The sequence below is a fragment of the Cinclus cinclus genome, chromosome 10 (assembly GCF_963662255.1).
Source record: "Cinclus cinclus chromosome 10, bCinCin1.1, whole genome shotgun sequence".
Lineage (NCBI taxonomy): Eukaryota > Metazoa > Chordata > Aves > Passeriformes > Cinclidae > Cinclus > Cinclus cinclus.
This window is the reverse complement of record NC_085055.1, coordinates 1,224,445-1,241,746: the sequence shown is the minus strand read 5'-3', so window position 1 is coordinate 1,241,746 and position 17,302 is coordinate 1,224,445. Positions and strand designations below refer to the sequence as shown.

Genomic DNA, 17,302 nt, shown 5'->3' with positions numbered 1-17,302 from the left:
CCAGCAACTACCAACCCAAATTACATCCAGGATGGAAATTTCCTGATGACTAAAGCCAAGCATGCCAAAGGCTGCGAGTACAGCCAGCAGTGTTTCCCTGAACCTCTTCACAGGTTTATCGTTTGCTACAGACTCTGTGGGTACATCAATTGAATTAAATACTCTGAGTAAGTGCAGAATGAATGTTGCCATCTTAGATTCATAATTAGCTTAGATTCATAATTAAGCTGCTGTTGTGCTTATAGCAAATCCTATTGAGTCACTTTATAAATGTTAAATTAGTCAACTGATTAAGCTCTGCTATTGTTGTGTTGATTGAGCATTGCTAAAGCTTTCAGACCTAAAGCACTGATCCAGTCTGAGGCTGAGTTTGGCACTGGGGCTGCTCTGACCCCCAGGACTCAATGGGAGGGTCTCCCCCAGCACCCACTTCAACCACTGCAGACTGATTTTAACTTGATTTTCCTTCGTGTGCTCTGTCTACGTAGCAATAAAATAAAATGCGCCATCAAACTCTACAGTGTTATAATTTTATATTCAGCCTGGGTTTGCCGGTTCCTTTCTCAGTGATTCTTTGAGACCCCTAAATTGGTGCCTCCACCTCTCATTGGCAGATAAAACATTGATAAGGAATTCTGTGGTTCTGGAGTGGGGATGGGGAGCTCTGCCCCAGCCCAGGCTGGTGCTGGCACTGGGGGCTCCTGGGGACACTCCATGGCTTCCTTGCAGGGGACACGAGAGGATTTTGGACCTCAAACCCTCCCACAGCTGCCCTGGGGGAAGGGACAGAGGTACTCACCCAACCCCAAGCACGACACTCTCAGCCCAGACTTGCCAAGGTTTCTGGAAGGAAAAGAAAATAATTAGAAAATGCAGTTCAGCTCTTGAGGGACACACAACTTAACCCCATGGGAAACTGCTTTTGTCCAAATCCTGTGTTTTCCTCCAAAAGGGACAGATCTCCCACAGTGGGATCTGGGCACCCAGGCTGTGCTGCCATGCTCCTCCCCGAGTGCTCAGGGCTGGGGATAAACCAAATTACATCCAGCTGTACCTCACACCCGGCTTCATTTGGGGAGCCACAAATACTCCCTGCACCTCCACAGCATCCCAGAGTAGTTTGGGTGGGAAGGACCATCTTGTTCCATCCCTTGGAAAAGGTAAAAATCACTGCCCATCCCTCTGCTGCAGAGCACCTCAAACAGTCCCTGTGCTTTCTGCTGCTCCTGGTGAGTTATTTGAAGCCAAATAAAACAAAATAAAATAAAAAGCCCTGCTGGCCCTCAGGCAGGGTCAGGGAAGGTTGGACACAACACCCCAGGTTGTGACCTGTGCTTTCAGCTCGTACCATTTTTCCTCTCTGGATTTCCTGCCCATTTCAGGTTTTCATTCCTTCAGCACAATTTCCCTGAGGAGCATCCCGGGGTGGGGGGGACAGAACCAGCCCGACCCTGGGGCAGGAGTGCCCATCCTCCCACCCCTCCAGGACCCTTTCATGCACTGCTGCACAACATTCAGTGCTGCTCGTGGGAATTGAAGATGCTGGGAGCCACAGGAACCTGACCTGCAGGTCTGTTTGAAAAGCTGCAGCTCCAGCACCACGAGCCCCCAGGCTCACAGCACAGCTAGGGCAGGCACTGACCTGTTTTTTTTTTTTTTGTGTGTGTGTGTGTTCTATTTTTTCTTCTTTATTCCTTTTATATTTTTCCTTCCTCCCCCCCTCCCCACCCTTTCTCTCTTTTTTTTTTTTTGAGTGCCAGCACAGCTGAGCCCTGCCCACCAAACCCATGCATGGCCAGAACAGCACAAAAACAGCCCCATCCTCCCCAGCACTTGGGAGGTTCAAAGGCAAAGCCCCAGAGCTGCAGCACTGAGGGCAGGAATTCCAGGATTCCAGATCCACGGGATGGGGATTTTTGCCTTCCTTCTGCACATAGCCAGAACACTCCTCAGAGCCAAGTGCTGCTGCTCATTCCCACACAGCTTCCTGTTATTTTATAGGGGAGGGGGTTTTTAATCCTATTTCTCACTGACCTGTTTGTTGCTTTTCAAAATCTGTGGAGCTCAGCCATGAACTCTTCTATCCATATAAATATACACCCTTTATATATATTCGTACATATATTTTATATACACCCCTTTGCACATACATATCCTTCATGTATAAACTTTAATATAAGCACACACATAAATACCCTTTAAATCTATATATTCGTGGACACACCCTCTATTTACAACCCTTTTTATATCTACACACACAGACATTCCCAGTATCTACATGCAAATACAGATCTTCTCCATACACATCCCTATATAAATGTATTTGTATACACATATATTACATATACACACATGTATTATAGATACATATATAAAAATGTATTTATATATACATTTATTGGACGCACAGTGTGAGTGCATCCCTGTGGTGTTCCCCTGCATTTATAAGATTCAGCACCCCCAGCAGTGGGATCTGTTTCAGGCTCTCAGCCCAGACCTCAAGGACTGTCCTGTCCTGATTGTTTTTGGGATAAAACACGCCCAGATTTGCTCCAGGGAGCAATACCCAGCTCTGGGAAGAGTCTGCTCAGCCAACAAACCCAGGCAGAAATGTTGTGTTTGGATTTCCAGAGCTCTGCCATTTGCTCAGCACACACCTGACCCGGATATTTGGGGAATTGAGGCTGGAAATGCCAAATCCCTGCAGGGAGAGATCCCTCCTGCAAAGGGAGCTGGGCTGGAGGATTCTTGGAGAGCATCCCCAGGTGTGCTCCTGTCTCCAGGTGTGCCCCCCATTCCTGGGAACAGAGGCCACACCAGCACGGACAGCAGCAGTGAACTGGTCCCACTGGGGGTGCCCAGCAGGCTCCTGGTGCTGTGTAAGGACTCTCAGCCACTGAGCCCAGCTCTGCTTCCTCCTGCAGAGCAGGAATGCTCCTGGAATTTCTCATTCCAGACCTGCTTCTCCTCTGCCTCCCAAAACAGAGGAAACAAACCCACAAAAAAAAGCCACAAAACCCCATCAAGCAATTACTCACGTCTATCTACATTTACAGCGATTTTGCAGCACCCAGGTGGATGCACGTGGAGCTAGATCAGACAGACAGACACACAGACAGACAAGTGCCTGAAGCTGCACAATTGCAAAGAAAAATCAATGGGCTGTCTCTAAGTAACGGGGCAGTAAAAGCTTTTTGTGCTTCTGTTGCACTAATTCCAGGCTCTGAGACAATGAAGCAGCTCCGTGCCTGCAGTTGAACTGGCAGCAGCCCCACAGATCCCCCAGGATCTGTGCTGGGAGTGGGGCTTGGAAGGTGTTGGGAACAAACCCCAATTCATCAGGAGCATCTCCTCTGGCCGTGCACAGCTGAGCATCCTCCTGCAAAAACTGCTGGGGTGCCTGTGCCAGTGAGCTCAGGGTGCTCACCTGGAGGGTCTGGGCTAAAGGGGCTCCAGGAGAGCTGGAGAAAGATTTGGGACAAGGGGGAATGGATTCCCAGTGCCAGAGGGCAGGGTCAGGTGGGGTACTGGGAAGGAATTCCTCTCTGTCAGAGAGCAGCCATTAGAGAGAACAAAGCAGGAGCCTCCGGTCCCTGAGGATCACTTTACCCGGCCAAAGCAGCTGATCAAAAGTCATCTCTGCTCCATTCTTTCCTGCTTTTCCATTAGCACAGCAAAGGTGTGCTTTGCAGCAATGGTTCTGCTCCCACAAATCTCTGCCCAGCACACAGAGAGCACCCAGAGCTCACCTGTGCCCCATCCCTGCAGCCACCCTGGTGCCCTTCACACAGCTCCTACCTCCCATCTGCAGCTGCCTCCTTTTCCTTGGCTTTTCCCCCAGACTCGCACCACAAGCAGGGCCTGAAGGTGCTCAGCACCTCAGCTCTGAGCTGTTCTAAAGCCCAACAGCATCACAGGGTGTGGTGCCCAAAGCTGGGCTACAGCTGAGCCAAGCCTGGCCACTGGAGAGGCTTCACAGGGCAATGGGGTGGGGAAAGGGGCAGGAAGGAGAGGTTTTGGAGCAGCCCCTCTCAGTGCCCACAGTGGAGCTGTACAAACCTTCCTGAGGGCACCCAGGCCACCAAAACCTCCAAGGCAGGAGTCACAGCACACAGAGCCACAGGACACAGTTTTACTGTGTGGAGAGAAGGGACAGCCCAGTCCTTCTGCTCCTTGTAGCCCTAGGATGTGTTTTAAGCTTAACTTCAAATCTTTCCAGTCCCCTTCTCCAGGGAGCAGCCTTGGGACAGTTGAGCTGGCTGTGCTGCTGCCTGGCACTGAGCAGGGGACACCCAAAGCCAAGGGGACTTCAGCTCCCCCCAAAACCCCGCTCTGCAGATGGGTTTAACTGGGCCCTGCTTTGCTGGCACCATCCAAGGGTGACATTTCCCTGCACAGCAGGAGCCTGGGCTGGCACCACATCCCTGAGCTCTGAATCACAGCAAACACAGCCTGGAGCCCTGGTAAAAACACCCCGAGCCAGCAGCCAGCACAGCAGCAGTGGGCAGGGCTGGCATTGCCCTTGATTAGGCTTTTCCAAGCACTCCCGAGGGGTCCTGGAGCCCTGCAGGGAGCTGGGGCAGCAGGGCAAAGGCTGGGAAGGAGCTGCCAGCACAGCCCAAGCCAGCAGGACGTGGGTGACACCTCCTGAAGGACAGGAGGCCCTGGATGGCACAGCCACAGGGCTGGGCACCCCCTCTGCCACACTGCACTCTGCTCCAGGGCAATCCCAGCCTTGCTGCTCCTTCCCATCACACACAGGCTCAGAGCCCCTATGGGCACTGACTGAATGGCTTTGCCCTGGGCTGAGCTCGGGTTTTTGCCTTCTGGGCAGTGTCCCTGGAGCTGGAGGGGCCATTCCAGCTGCACAGAAACCTGGAAAACTTCACTCAGCCACTGCCAGCCCGCAGCAGAGGGAAAAGCCCCTACCTGGGGGCAGGTGTCACTTCCATAGGGCTCAAAGACACCTCACCTCTGGGATTCATTGCTGTTTTCCTCCTTACCAGCAGCTCAGCCCTCACCTGGCTCCCAGGTGGGACTCTCAGGACCACACCTGTCTCCTCCCAGCAAAACCCAAACCCAGCCCAGCACCGAGCCCTTCACACATGGCAGAAATGCAGCTCAGAGGAGACACTTGGGTTCTGCTGCAGAGCTGAATAAACCAGAGTTGATGATTTTGTTAAATGAAATGGGCTCAGGGGCTGACACCACTTTGTGCAGGACAGGGAGGCACCAGATCCAGCCCTGAGCACACACTCAGAGCTGCAAAAACCTCCAGCTCCTCAAATCTGGGGAGAACCCAGCATTTTGCTTGTCAGTCACTTAACTGCAAGCAGATGATGATGATCATGGGCAAAACCAAGGACAATCCTACAGAATTGCATCCAGTTGGGAGTACTGGGTAAGGAGAGCTCCTTCTGTGGCCAAAGAAAGCACCAGGGCCCACCATGCACACAAAAGGTCAAGGTGACAATTTTTGGCTTTGTAGTTCAACATCAGAAAGTCAAGAAGTGACACAAAAAGGAAAGGGAGGATAACACATCCTGCAGCAGAACAGAGGAATCTGGGATAAAACCTGACAGCAAAGACAGGGGAAAATATCACAGGTTTTCGAGACTCTTTTAACTCAAGTTAATGCTACACACATAATCCAATATTCATCCAGTGCCACATTACAAGGGAAAATCCCCTGGGACTGGGTTTCACCCTCCCTTGCTCCTGGGAAGTGGATGCTGCACACAATCCTGCCTTAAACCAGCAGAGTCCAGCCTAAACCTCCTCCAGCACAGGGCAGCAGTGAGGACTGTGGGAGACATGGAAAATTCCCAGTCCTCATTTTGTCTCTCCCTCACCCCGTGCCTCCTTCATGGCTTTTATGTGAATTTGGAGTTGAATTATTCCCTGGAATAATTCAATGTGCTGCTGAGTGTGCAGCCAGAGCTGAAGGAGAACACAAGCAATCTGTAATTGATGTATGTACATATGGATGTGGGATGAGCCCAGAGCAGAGAGCTCCCAGGGGAGCAGGCACAGGATCCCGGGGAGCCAGGAGAAAGGACAGCAGGGGGCTGTCGAAGGACAAAACTCAGATCTGGCAGATAATGTGAGGATTTAAGAGGAAAAAAACCCAACGTGGTGACATTTGTGTGCCCACAGGACAGCAGAGCCCTGCAGGGAACAGTGACACCGCCAGGCATGGGGACAGAGCCACGAGGTTCTTAAAAAAAAAAAAAAAAAAAAGAGAGAAAGGGGTGAAATATCCCTGCAAAGCCCCCCCATGCCACGTGGCAGGAATGGGGCTGTCTGCTGTGGCACAGGGCAGAAAACACTTGCAATTGTGTGGCTGTAATTAATCTGGAGTAGAGGCGCAGTTGAGAACCCATCAGTGGCACTGAGAGCTCTGTAACACTGGGCTGAGGGACACGGGGACAGCCCCAGGCTCCCATGGGGACAGGAGCTGTCCCTGTCCCTGCAGAGCCACCTCCATCCTCCCAAACACAGCTCCAGCCCAGGACAAACCCCTCTGCCCCACCCAGCAGTGGGGAAGGACAATTCCCCTCCTTAGGGAGCCCTCTCCAGCCACACTCACCCTGCACCAGCCAAGCTCCTGCAGGAGCTGGGAGAACAGCACAAACCCCACCCAGGGCCACAGCCAGCACCCACCCCCTTCCCTGGCAGAGATTTATGGCCTGAGACACTTGTGCTGCTTAATTACCTGCTTAACTTACAACTGGCTGCAGTGTCCTTCAGGGACAAAGCAATTGCAGCACCACACGTTTCCTTTATCCAGCTGGGGATTTGCTTCCCTGTTGCCCTTCACTGCTTGGAGCAGGGAGAATTTGGGTTTGGCCACTTCAATTAACAGCCCCTCAAATTAGCCCAAACCTTCCCTTCCCCTCCCTTCCAGTACTCCCAGCTGAAAGGGATCAGGAAAACTATCCTGTCTGCCTGTTTATTTACATATCTATCCAGCCATCTAGATTTCTATTGATTTATCCATCCATCCATCCATTGATTTATCTGTCTATCTATCTATTCACCCATCCACCCTTCTATCTATTAATCCATCTCCCCATCCATGCATTTATTCACCCATCCATCAGGAATGAGACAGAGGAGGAGAGAGAGGATTTTTCCCCCCGTGCAAAACCAGAAGTTTTAAATAAAATCTCTGCAATAACACATACAATGACTAAAACATTTTCGAGTCCACACCCACAGAAGAATTACCAGGCTTGGGAGAGCTCCACAGAATTCAGATAAAGCTGATTTTGGCTTGTTCCAAGCCTGGTTTCATTGCCCTGTGTCTGTGGTTGTGCCCGCAGCAGCCAAACTCTACCAAAATAAAACCTGAGGGGACGGTCCCAGTGCAGAACTGGGGGCAGGTGACCCCCAGGGGACCCCTCACACACCCCCTCAGAGGTGGGGGGATACAGCCAAACTGGGGAAATCGTGGCACCGTTTTTTTGATATAAACTGCACAGAGTTTGTCTTATTGCTACAAAAATATGAAAGAAAAAAAAAAAGAAGTAAAAAGTCACTGTTCCTGACGCTGGTAGTGGGAAAACAACGTTGCTTAGAAACATCCCCATCAGGGCTCCAGAACCTCTCCTTTCTGTGCAGAAAATGAATAAAATATGTAATTTATTCCCTGAAAAAATGAGAGTGGCTGTTTAAAGAGATATCAAAATCCTGATGAGAGCTGAGACCCTCCCCATTTCATTTGATGTCCCTCACTTGTCACCTGTGGAGTGGGGACAGTGACACCTGGCTTGGTCTTGACCCCAACCTCATCCCTGGCTCCTGCAGGGGAAAATTGCAGAATCCCAGAGTGGTTTGGGTTGGAGGGACATTAAATCCCACCCAGTGCCACCCCTGCCATGGCAGGGACACCTTCCACTGTCCCAGGCTGCTCCAACCCCAATGTCCAACCTGGCTTTGGACACTTCAGTTCTCTGGGCAGCCTGTCCAGAGCTTCACCACGCTCTGAGTAAAGAATTCCTTCCCAACATCTGATCTAAATCTCTCCTCTTTTCATTTAAAACTGTTCCCCCGTGTCCCATCACTACCTGCCCATGTTAAAAAGTTGCTCTCTCTGTTTTTTTTTTTGAGCGCCCTGCACGTCCTGGAAGATGCTCAGCTCATCCTGACACCTCGGGTACATCCATTTGTCAGGATCCATCGCGCTCAGGCTCGCAGGGAGCCATGGAGGTGCTAATTCTTGCCTTTAATTAACTTGGGTGGTTTCCTGCTCTCAGGGCTGGGTTTCCTTGGCTCCCTCAGGATCTCAGGCAATTAGGAGCTGTCCCCAGGCCAGGCTCTGGTGGCAGGAGGTTGTCTCTGAGTGCCGTGGGTGGGAGGAGAGGCAAATAATGCTTCATGTTGGGAACAAAACACTTCACACCACACACGGCAGCTCGCACAAATCACCGCCTGTACCCCGTAATTGCAGCCATGTGGAGCTGCAGATCTGGGCTTTGGGCTGGCTCTGCACGACAGAGATGGGGCTGTGAGCGGGGTCTGAGTGTCCCAGGACACCGTGGGCAGGGAGAAATCCCAGCAGTCCCACTGCTCGGGGGGATGCCCAGGACGTGGTCACTGCTGGGGAGAAATGGTGCGGTGAGGAAGGGGTTAAAACCGTCAGTAATGTGAAATAAAAAAGGGGGAGTTTGGGCAAACCCTGCTGAGCAGCTGTCCTGGCTGCAGCACAGCCCTTCCTGCCTGTCCCTCAGAAATATTCCCTGATCCTAAATGGAATGTGCTGCACCCCAATGCGACCCAAGTGCTCCGCAGCACCCAGGGGACACTGAGCTGAGAGGGGCCCACAGTGTCACCTGTTCCCACAGTGCCACCACAGTGTCACCTGTCCCCACAGTGCCACCACAGTGTCACCTTGTCCCCATGGCCCTGGGACCTTTGGGTGCTCAGACCAAGGCACCACATTCCAGCAAAGGTTCCTTGTGGGGACAGAAGCCAGGACAGCTCCAGGCCATAAAGCTGCAGCTTTAGAGACAGAAAGTCAGAATCACAGAATGTCCTGGGCTGGAAGGGACCCCCTCAAAGAGCCATCCAAAGAATGGGACCCCAAAGAACCATCCAAAGATGGAACCCCAAAGAGCCATCCAAAGAATGGGACCCCAAAGAGCTCCTGGCCCTGCACAGCCACCCCAACAACCCCACCTGTGCATCCCTGAGAGCATTGTCCAAATGCTCCTGGCTTGATGAAGTTTGGATATTTATGCCTAGCATCCAATCTCAGGAATTTTTTACCCCTGTTCTCTGTGATGAGGAGCACAGATAAACATTTAAGGCTGCAGCAGCTGGACCAGTGTAGGTGGCCCAGCTTGTGTGATCTGCAAACACAGATTTCTTCCCTTCCTTGAGCATGTGCATCCTTCACTTTGCTCTGGCATTCAATCTGACACCTGCACTGTGTGACTGTGCTCATGTTTGCTGCTTTGCAAACTGCTGTGTGATCTCCTACCTGTTACAGAACAAAAGAGAATTTGATTTGGATCACGTGCGCCTGGAGCAGCGCTGCCTTCCTGATGCCTCAGGGTCAGAGGAGATGGATCACAGAACCCCAGAATGGTTTGGGTTGGAAGGGACCCTAAAGATTATCCCATTCCATGGGCAGGGACACCTTCCACTGCCCCAGGGTGCTCCAAGCCCCAATGTCCAACCTGGCCTGGAGCACTCCCAGTCCATGACACAGACCCAGGTGTCCCTCTGTGCTTTTCCTTGCCATGCAGGTCCTGCTCCACGTTCAGGATTAGGTCAGGGGACACAAAATAGGAAACTGCTACTCGTGGAATAATGCAGAGACAAAGCAGGGCAGGGCTGGTGGGCTGGGGAAGGGCAGGGGGGAAAGCAGGAGGTGACTCCTGGGCAGTGGGAACCCAGCTGGGCTGCTGGAGAAATGGCACAGGGGGCAAGCAGGTGCCTGAAGGGCATCCAGCCCCTTTCCCTGGCTCCCTGCTCACTCACAATCCTCTCCCGTACTCATAGGAACACAGGCTGTGTAGGTGGTCACCTCAGCTGAAATCCCCCTGCGTTTTCCTTGGCTGCACGCTCACAGAAGTAGCAGATGATGCATTAAAATGTAGATAAGGCAGAGGAGATGGGCCATGGCCCAGCCGGGCGCAGCTGCCCAAGAGTGACCAGGAGTGACCAGGGCTGACCGGGGGAGGGTGTCGGGGTGACCAGGGGAGGACACCGGGGCTGGAGCGGCGTTCCCGGCGAGCAGCTCCTGCTGGAGCATCCCAGCGCATCCCGGAGCGCTGCCCACGGCTCTGCCCCCGCCCCGCTTCGTCACCGTCCGACCCCGGCAGCAGCAGAGAAACTCTTTGTCATTCTGCAGCGAGGCTTTTAAAGCGCAGGGTTTCAGATGTCTGAGGGGATTACGTTATCCGTGCAAAAAAGCCTCGATGGAATCGAGTTATTGCCAGGAATAAGAGGAGCAGGGAGAGCTCCATCCCATGGTGCGAGGCGTGGTGCCCAGCCCTGTGATGCTGCTGGGGGATGGACACAGAGCCAGCAGCCCTGGGACACGTCCTGTGCCCTGTCCTGCTGCCCACACCTCCCACTTTTTGGAAATCAGTACCCCAGTCCTGCCTGTGTGCAGGGACACAGCCACGAAACTCCCTGGGGCTGGCAATTAGAAATGTCATTTATTCTCCTTTCCTTGCACTCAAAGAGGCAAAATAAAACCAGGGAAAGCCCATCAAGGGGTGAGGGGCTGCGTTCCCCTACCCTCAAACCACCTTAGAAAGCATCAGTCACTGAGCTAAAGTGGGTGAATATACTGGGAATGACAAACAGCTCCGAGGCTGATTCTGACCCAACCCTGAGACTGGGGAAGGAATCTGAGCAGCCCCAGGACAACTCTGGGATGGCAGCACAGCCCACGGCAGCTCCATGCCATCAGCATCCAGGAGCACCTCAACAGGGATGGCCCAGGAAGGGGAGACTTCCATTTGGAGGGACAATTTATCCTTGCAGCAAGGTTTAGGTAAAGGCAATTTGCAGTAATTGTTATAAAAACAAGCAGCCTAAGGTAGGGAAACCACTGGGAAAAAGAATGGAATTTATGTTTTAAGTACTGTGTTTTTTGACAGAGAAAACACTTTTTTTTTTTTTTTAAAGATTTGTAGTATTGCTGAACAAGGGCATGGAGTGACAGGACAGGAGGGAATGGATTCCTACAGCCAGAGAGCAGGGGTGGACGGGGCATTGGGGAAAAAATACCACAGGACAGGGCTTGGAACAACCTGGGATGGTGGGAGGTGTCCCTGCCCATGGAATCCCTTCCAAACCAACCCAGTGTGGGCTGATTTGATGGCTCTGAGAAGCAGCTGCAGCAGGTTTCCCAGCCAGCACAGCTGAAGCTGTTTTTCTGTGTCAGTTTTTATGGCGAATTCAATGCCAAAAGGAAAATATAGGTATGCCATAAAATTTTTATGACTTCACCCTCAAAATATCTCCAAAGCAGCTTGTTTACATAAAGGGCACGTTCTGCTGGTGGCTCCCAGGAGCTCTCAGAGGAGATCCAGGAGCCCCAGCCCAGCTCTCCATCCCCCCCATTGCATCCCAGGCTCTCCACATGTTGCATCCAGCTGGATTTAGGCTGCTGTGGGCCCTGCATAGACTCTCATCCCAATCCTGAATTTTGTAACCAAAACCAAGGATAAACCTGCTCCAGCTTCCCTCTTGAGGAGCTTCCAGGGACAAGGCACCAAGGACTCCAGTGGGGGCATCCAGCAGCTTCAGGACCTTATTTTCCATAAGCTTTCTGCTTCCCCTGCTTCTCAAACCCTGATTATTTCTGCTCTGGGTAGAGCTTTGCCAGTAGACATCTCCCAAAACTGGTTTGCAAGGAGTTCCTGAGGGAGCACCTAGCCAGCCCAGGGAGGATCAGGACACCAGGCTCTGCTCCCCTGAGGGGAGTTTATAGAGCTACAAAAGTAGTTTGAGAAACAATTCAAATACATTTGGATGCCTGGAGGAACAAGTCCCACCCAGGGAATTTTCCTTTCCTCAAAGACAATTAATTTCTTAACAAACATATTCTACAGAAGGCGTTTAGTAGCATTACTTCTGAAATAAAAATAAGCACACTCAAAATTCCAGTTGGGTTTTGCCAAAGCAGCCAGGCTAAAATAATACATTTTAAATGTCTTAAACTGTGCACTTCCCAAGTAATTAAATTACATCGTTCCTGCACGACGGCTTCTCTTCCATCCATTTAAGCATTAGATTAAAGTTGTCAGGCAGCTTTAGATGGAAAATACCAGGCTGCAGGGAAGGGTTTGGGAGGAGGGTGGAGCAGGGACCTGTTCCAGATACCAGCACCAGCCCCACGCAGGGGACATCCACCCACTGCCACTGCCCAGAGAGGGGACACGGGTGTGGGGACACAGGAGTGGCAGTGCTGTGGCAGCCACTCACGGGGCATGGGGACAGAGAGCTGTAGGTGATGGGAACACCCATGCATGGGTGACAGGGAGAGTCATCCACGGCTGACAGTGACACCCACCCAGGGGTGACAGGGACACCCCCGCAGGTGACAGGGACACCCACGGGTGACAGTGACAGCCAGCCAGGCTGCTCTGTGCCCTTGCCCTGCCCGTGGCCCTCAGCTGGGGTGGCCGTGGGTGGCTCCGTGGCTCAACCCCCACAGCTCCACTGCATTATTTAAAAGCTCCCTTAAAATATCTTCATTTTCCTTCCACGGGAGCAGTGCCACGCGAGTCGTGCTCTAGGAGCAGGGCTTGTCCTTGAACCCAGTCCTGCTGTCCCCAGCTCAGCGCTCCCCTCGGGGTTACACCGGGGTGGGCATCGCCTGCCGAGCCGTGCCCAGTGCCCCCAGTGCCACCCACACCCGGGCAGGGCTGTCCCCAGCAGGGGCTGGGCAGCAGAAACCCCTCTGGCTGCAGGGGCACAAAGCCACGCTGGAGAGCTGGGAACAGCAGGAACAGCTGGGCAGGTACCCCAAAGCAAAACCAGCTTTGCTCCATTTGACACCTGGGAGAGGAGATAGATCCAGCCCAGGCACCTGCACCTGCACCAGCCCAGGCACCTGCACCAGTCCTGGAACCTGCACCTGCACCAGCCCAGGCACCTGCACCAGTCCTGGAACCTGCACCTGCACCAGCCCTGGCACCTGCACCCATCCTGGGACCTGCACCAGTCCTGAAACCTGCACCAGCCCAGGCACCTGCACCTGTCCTGGAACCTGCACCAGTCCTGGCACCTGCACCTGCACCAGCCCTGGAACCTGCACCAGTCCTGAAACCTGCACCAACCCAGGCACCTGCACCAGTCCTGGAACCTGCACCAACACCTGCACCTGCACCAGCCCAGGCACCTGCACCTGTCCTGGAACCTGCACCAGTCCTGGCACCTGCACCTGCACCCATCCTGGAACCTGCACCAGTCCTGAAACCTGCACCTGCACCTGCACCAGCCCTGAAACCTGCACCAGTCCTGAAACCTGCACCTGCACCTGCACCAGCCCTGAAACCTGCACCAGCCCAGGCACCTGAACCAGTCCTGGAATCTGCACCAACACCTGCACCTGCACCAGCCCAGGCACCTGCAAAACCCCTGTTTCTCATGGAATCATGGAAACATTGAGCGTGGGAAGAGCTGGAGGATGACAGAGCCAGCCCCAAGGCACGGCCAGGGAGGAGGGGGCCCCTGCCAAGCCCCATTCACTGCCCTGGAATTGGAGTGGAGCTGGTGAACAAATGTGTCCAAATCTAACCCTGCAGTAGGATGAGAGGAGAGAAATCCAAACCTCAGCCTCACCTCGGAGCTACAAACTCCCGGGGAGCCACTGGCAAAGTGAAAGCAGCACAAATCAGCAGATTTTGTTTGCTCAAGTGGTTCCTTTTCCTTCCCCTTTGAGTTATTCCTGCCTCCTTTGTAGCCATTATAAGCTACAGTCCTGGGGGGAAAAGCATTGTGAATTCAGCGTAAATCCATTCTGTTCACTGGATTAGTCTTAATTTGCAGCAGGAAAATTAAGATCAGACGATGAGCCATAAAAGTCAGCCTGATGTGGAGAGTACTGAAACAATATGGAACTTGATATCAAAATAATTGTGCCATTTGCATGTGAGAGAGTTTAGAACTGCTGGTAATTGCAGCAAGACTTAAATAAACCACAATTTCCTAAATATGTGAGGTAGTTATTATGGTTAATGATTGGGAAAAAAAAACTCAGGGAAAGAGAAGGCACAGCTCCTGGAGCACCACTAAGAAATACCTGCTTCCACTTACACCCCTTGGCAAGCACAAGACTTAACTCCAATCCCCACAGGAATTCTGCAGCCCAAGGTGACCTGTGTGCATTTCCCAGCCCAGCAGGTTGGGGCTGGTTTGGTCTCCCCCAAGCCCAGGACACCTCGTGCTTTTCAGGGCCATTCCAGCATCAGTAACACCCCTATGCCACAGAGAGAATTTGCATTTTCATAAAAGCATTTCTGCTTCCAGCCCCCCGGCTGACCCGGGAATGTTCAAAGCAGTGGAAGGATGAAGTCTGATGGTGCTCACACATCTCTGACACACCCGGGGGCTCCGCAGGGCTCCAGCCCCTCCCAGGCTGGGATTCCTCCTCCTCCTCCTCCTCCTCCTCCTCCTTCTTCTCCTCCTCCTCCTCCTCCTCCTCCTCCTCCTCCTCCTCCTCCTCCTCCTCCTCCTCCTCCGCTGCCAGCGCTCTGCAGCTGCACCAGGAACCCCTCCAGGGGAATATCTGAGAGGTGTTCCATGGAATCACTGATTCACCACAGGTTTGGAAGACACTTTCAAGCCCATCCAGTGCCACCCCTGCCATTGATCCCAACCTTCCACTGTCCCAGCCCCAGTGTCCAGCCCAGCCTTGGGCACTGCCAGGGATCCAGGGGCAGCCACAGCTGCTCTGGGCACCCTGTGCCAGGCCTCGGGCCCTACAGAGAACAATTCCTTCCTAAAATCTACTCTAAATCTTTCCTCTTTCCCAGGGGATGAGGAAGAAATCAAACTTCACTTCCCAAGGTTTCTCTTTCCAGATCACTTCTACCTCATTCCAATGTCAGCAGCTTTTCTTCCGCGGATTTCTCCCTGTACCATCCCCAGATGCTCAGCTCCCCCAGATTTGAAAACAATTCAAATTGTTTTTCAAAGCAACTCTTTTCTGCCCTCCCTTGTCCCTGCTTTATTCCCTTGTTTTACAGCTCTGATTTGACAAACAACAGTAACACTTCTCCAATGGGGGAAGACTCTCACCCCTCTGGGTGTGAAGGATGGGCTTCCCCTCGGGGGATGGTGCCCGGCCTCTCCTCACCCTGCCCAGGCTCCTTGGAACATGAACTCCACCAATTTGCCTTTCAGATACAATTTTTTGTTTAGGCTCGAGACAGAGTTAATGGTCAAAAGCTGCCTCCATCAATTATGGATGAACACAAATAGATAGATGTGCTCTGTAAATTGGGTCCCTCGTGCCCATGCGCAGCAAAAGGGTTATTTCTGAATTGCTGACAGCCCCAAATCGGCCCCGCAGCAGCGGAGTCTGGCACAGCCCAGCTCGGGGCACAGCCCAGCTCCCAGCACATCCCAGCTCCCAGCACATCCTGGGAACGAAGCAGGCTCCTGGGTAGATGGAGCACTCTGGGCAAGGCTTTGCAGTGCTGCAGCTGTGATGGAAAGGGGGTGACATCAAAGAATTTGGGAATTCTAGAATGGCTTGGGCTGCAAGGCCCTTAAAAACCCATTGCCAAGGCATCACCAGCCCCACTGTAAAAACTTGCTCATACGTCATTTTAAGTCAGAGAATAGGACTGCTGGTGCCAGTCTCACTTTGAGAAGTTGTTCCCTGCAGTAGCAGCAACACATCCCAAACAGCCCCCAGCACTGGCATCAGGGCTGGATCCATTTTGCTGAAAGGAATTTTAAGGAAAATACAGAAAATTAGGTGAGAGGAGAACCCGGGCTGTGACCTCTCCATGGGCCAGAGCAGGTGGAAGCCCGGGCTGCCGTCCCTGTCCCTGTCCCTGTCCCTGTCCCTGTGCCTGTCCCTTTCCCTTTCCCTGTCCCTGTCCCTGTCCCTGTCCCTGTCCCTGTCCCTGTCCCTGTGCCTGTCCCTTTCCCTGTCCCTGTCCCTGTCCCTGTCTCTGTCCCTGTGCCTGTCCCTGTCCCTTTCCCTGTCCCTGTCCCTGTCCCTTTCCCTTTCCCTTTCCCTGTCCCTGTCCATCTGTCCCTGTCCCTTTCCCTGTCCCTGTCCCTGTCCGTCTGTCCCTGTCCCTTTCCCTGTCCCTGTCCCTGTGCCTGTCCCTTTCCCTTTCCCTGTCCCTGTCCCTGTCCCTTTCCCTGTCCCTGTCCCTGTCCCTGTGCCTGTCCCTGTCCCTGTCCCTGTCCCTGTCCCTGTCCCTGTCCCTGTCCCTGTCCCTGTCCCTGCTGTGTGAGCATCATCTCGGGGAAGCAGAGCCACATCCTTTGTTTCCAGCAGCGGTGCGGCAGATCGCGATTTTCCAAGCCAAGAGCTGCAACTACATAATTTTCAAAGAAAGGTTTGAAGTGATCCCGGATATTCCCCCCGAGCATCTGGCAGACTCGCCGGTGGGACTGAACTGGAGCATTAAAAAGGATAAAAGAGAGCAGCCCTCGGCCCGTCCGCCTTCCGCAGGAGGAGCAGCGAGGCTGTGCCCGGCGGTGACAGCGGAGGTGATGGATGGCTGGGAGGTCCTGTCCGGCTCTGCCACGGCCCAGCAGGGCAGATGCCAAAAGTAAAGCTCGTTTTGCACAGCCAGAGCCGAGGTTTGCTCATGTGAGCGCCGCGGGGACGCACCTGAGTCCTCGTACTCGCAGCTGCTTCCCGGCGATCGCATTTATTCCCGTAAACTTTTGCCTTTCATCTCCCAGTTCGCTCCCCGAGCTGGAACGAGGCCAGAAACATGTCATTTGGTGAAAAGCCCCCGAGCTGGCTCCTCTCCCGCCCCCACCCCTGTCACAGGCGTAGTCGCTGTCTCTCCCTTTTACATAATGCCAGGGATCGGGAGCGCCTGGCAGCCGGGGGAGGCTCGGGAGCATCCCGGGAGCGCAGCGGGAGCTGCGGGGCACCTCGGGGGCGCAGGGGGGTGGCTCTCGGTATTTTTAGCGTGAATCGAGGGCCAGCGTGGCTGTGGCGGCATTTGGAGCAGCTCACGCTGCAGAGCTCGGCATCAAGGACGTAATTCAGGCAGAAAATGATTTGGGAAGGACTTCAGCTTCAAATGTGAGGGAGCTGAGGACTTTAGAGAATTATTGTCGCAGCCGCTGGGAGAAG

The 17,302-nt window shown here is 53.2% G+C and overlaps 1 protein-coding gene across 4 annotated transcripts in view; it reads right to left on the bottom strand.

Annotated features, from left to right (window-relative positions):
* The window catches only part of KCNAB1 (potassium voltage-gated channel subfamily A regulatory beta subunit 1), a 58,248-nt gene that overhangs the window by 22,356 nt on the left and 18,590 nt on the right, over positions 1-17,302 (bottom strand). For all 4 annotated transcript variants that reach the window (XM_062498945.1, XM_062498948.1, XM_062498946.1 and 1 more), the window contains exon 2: positions 800-843. In XM_062498945.1, coding sequence (XP_062354929.1) covers positions 800-843 — 44 coding nt within the window. The remainder of the gene's footprint in view (positions 1-799; positions 844-17,302) is intronic.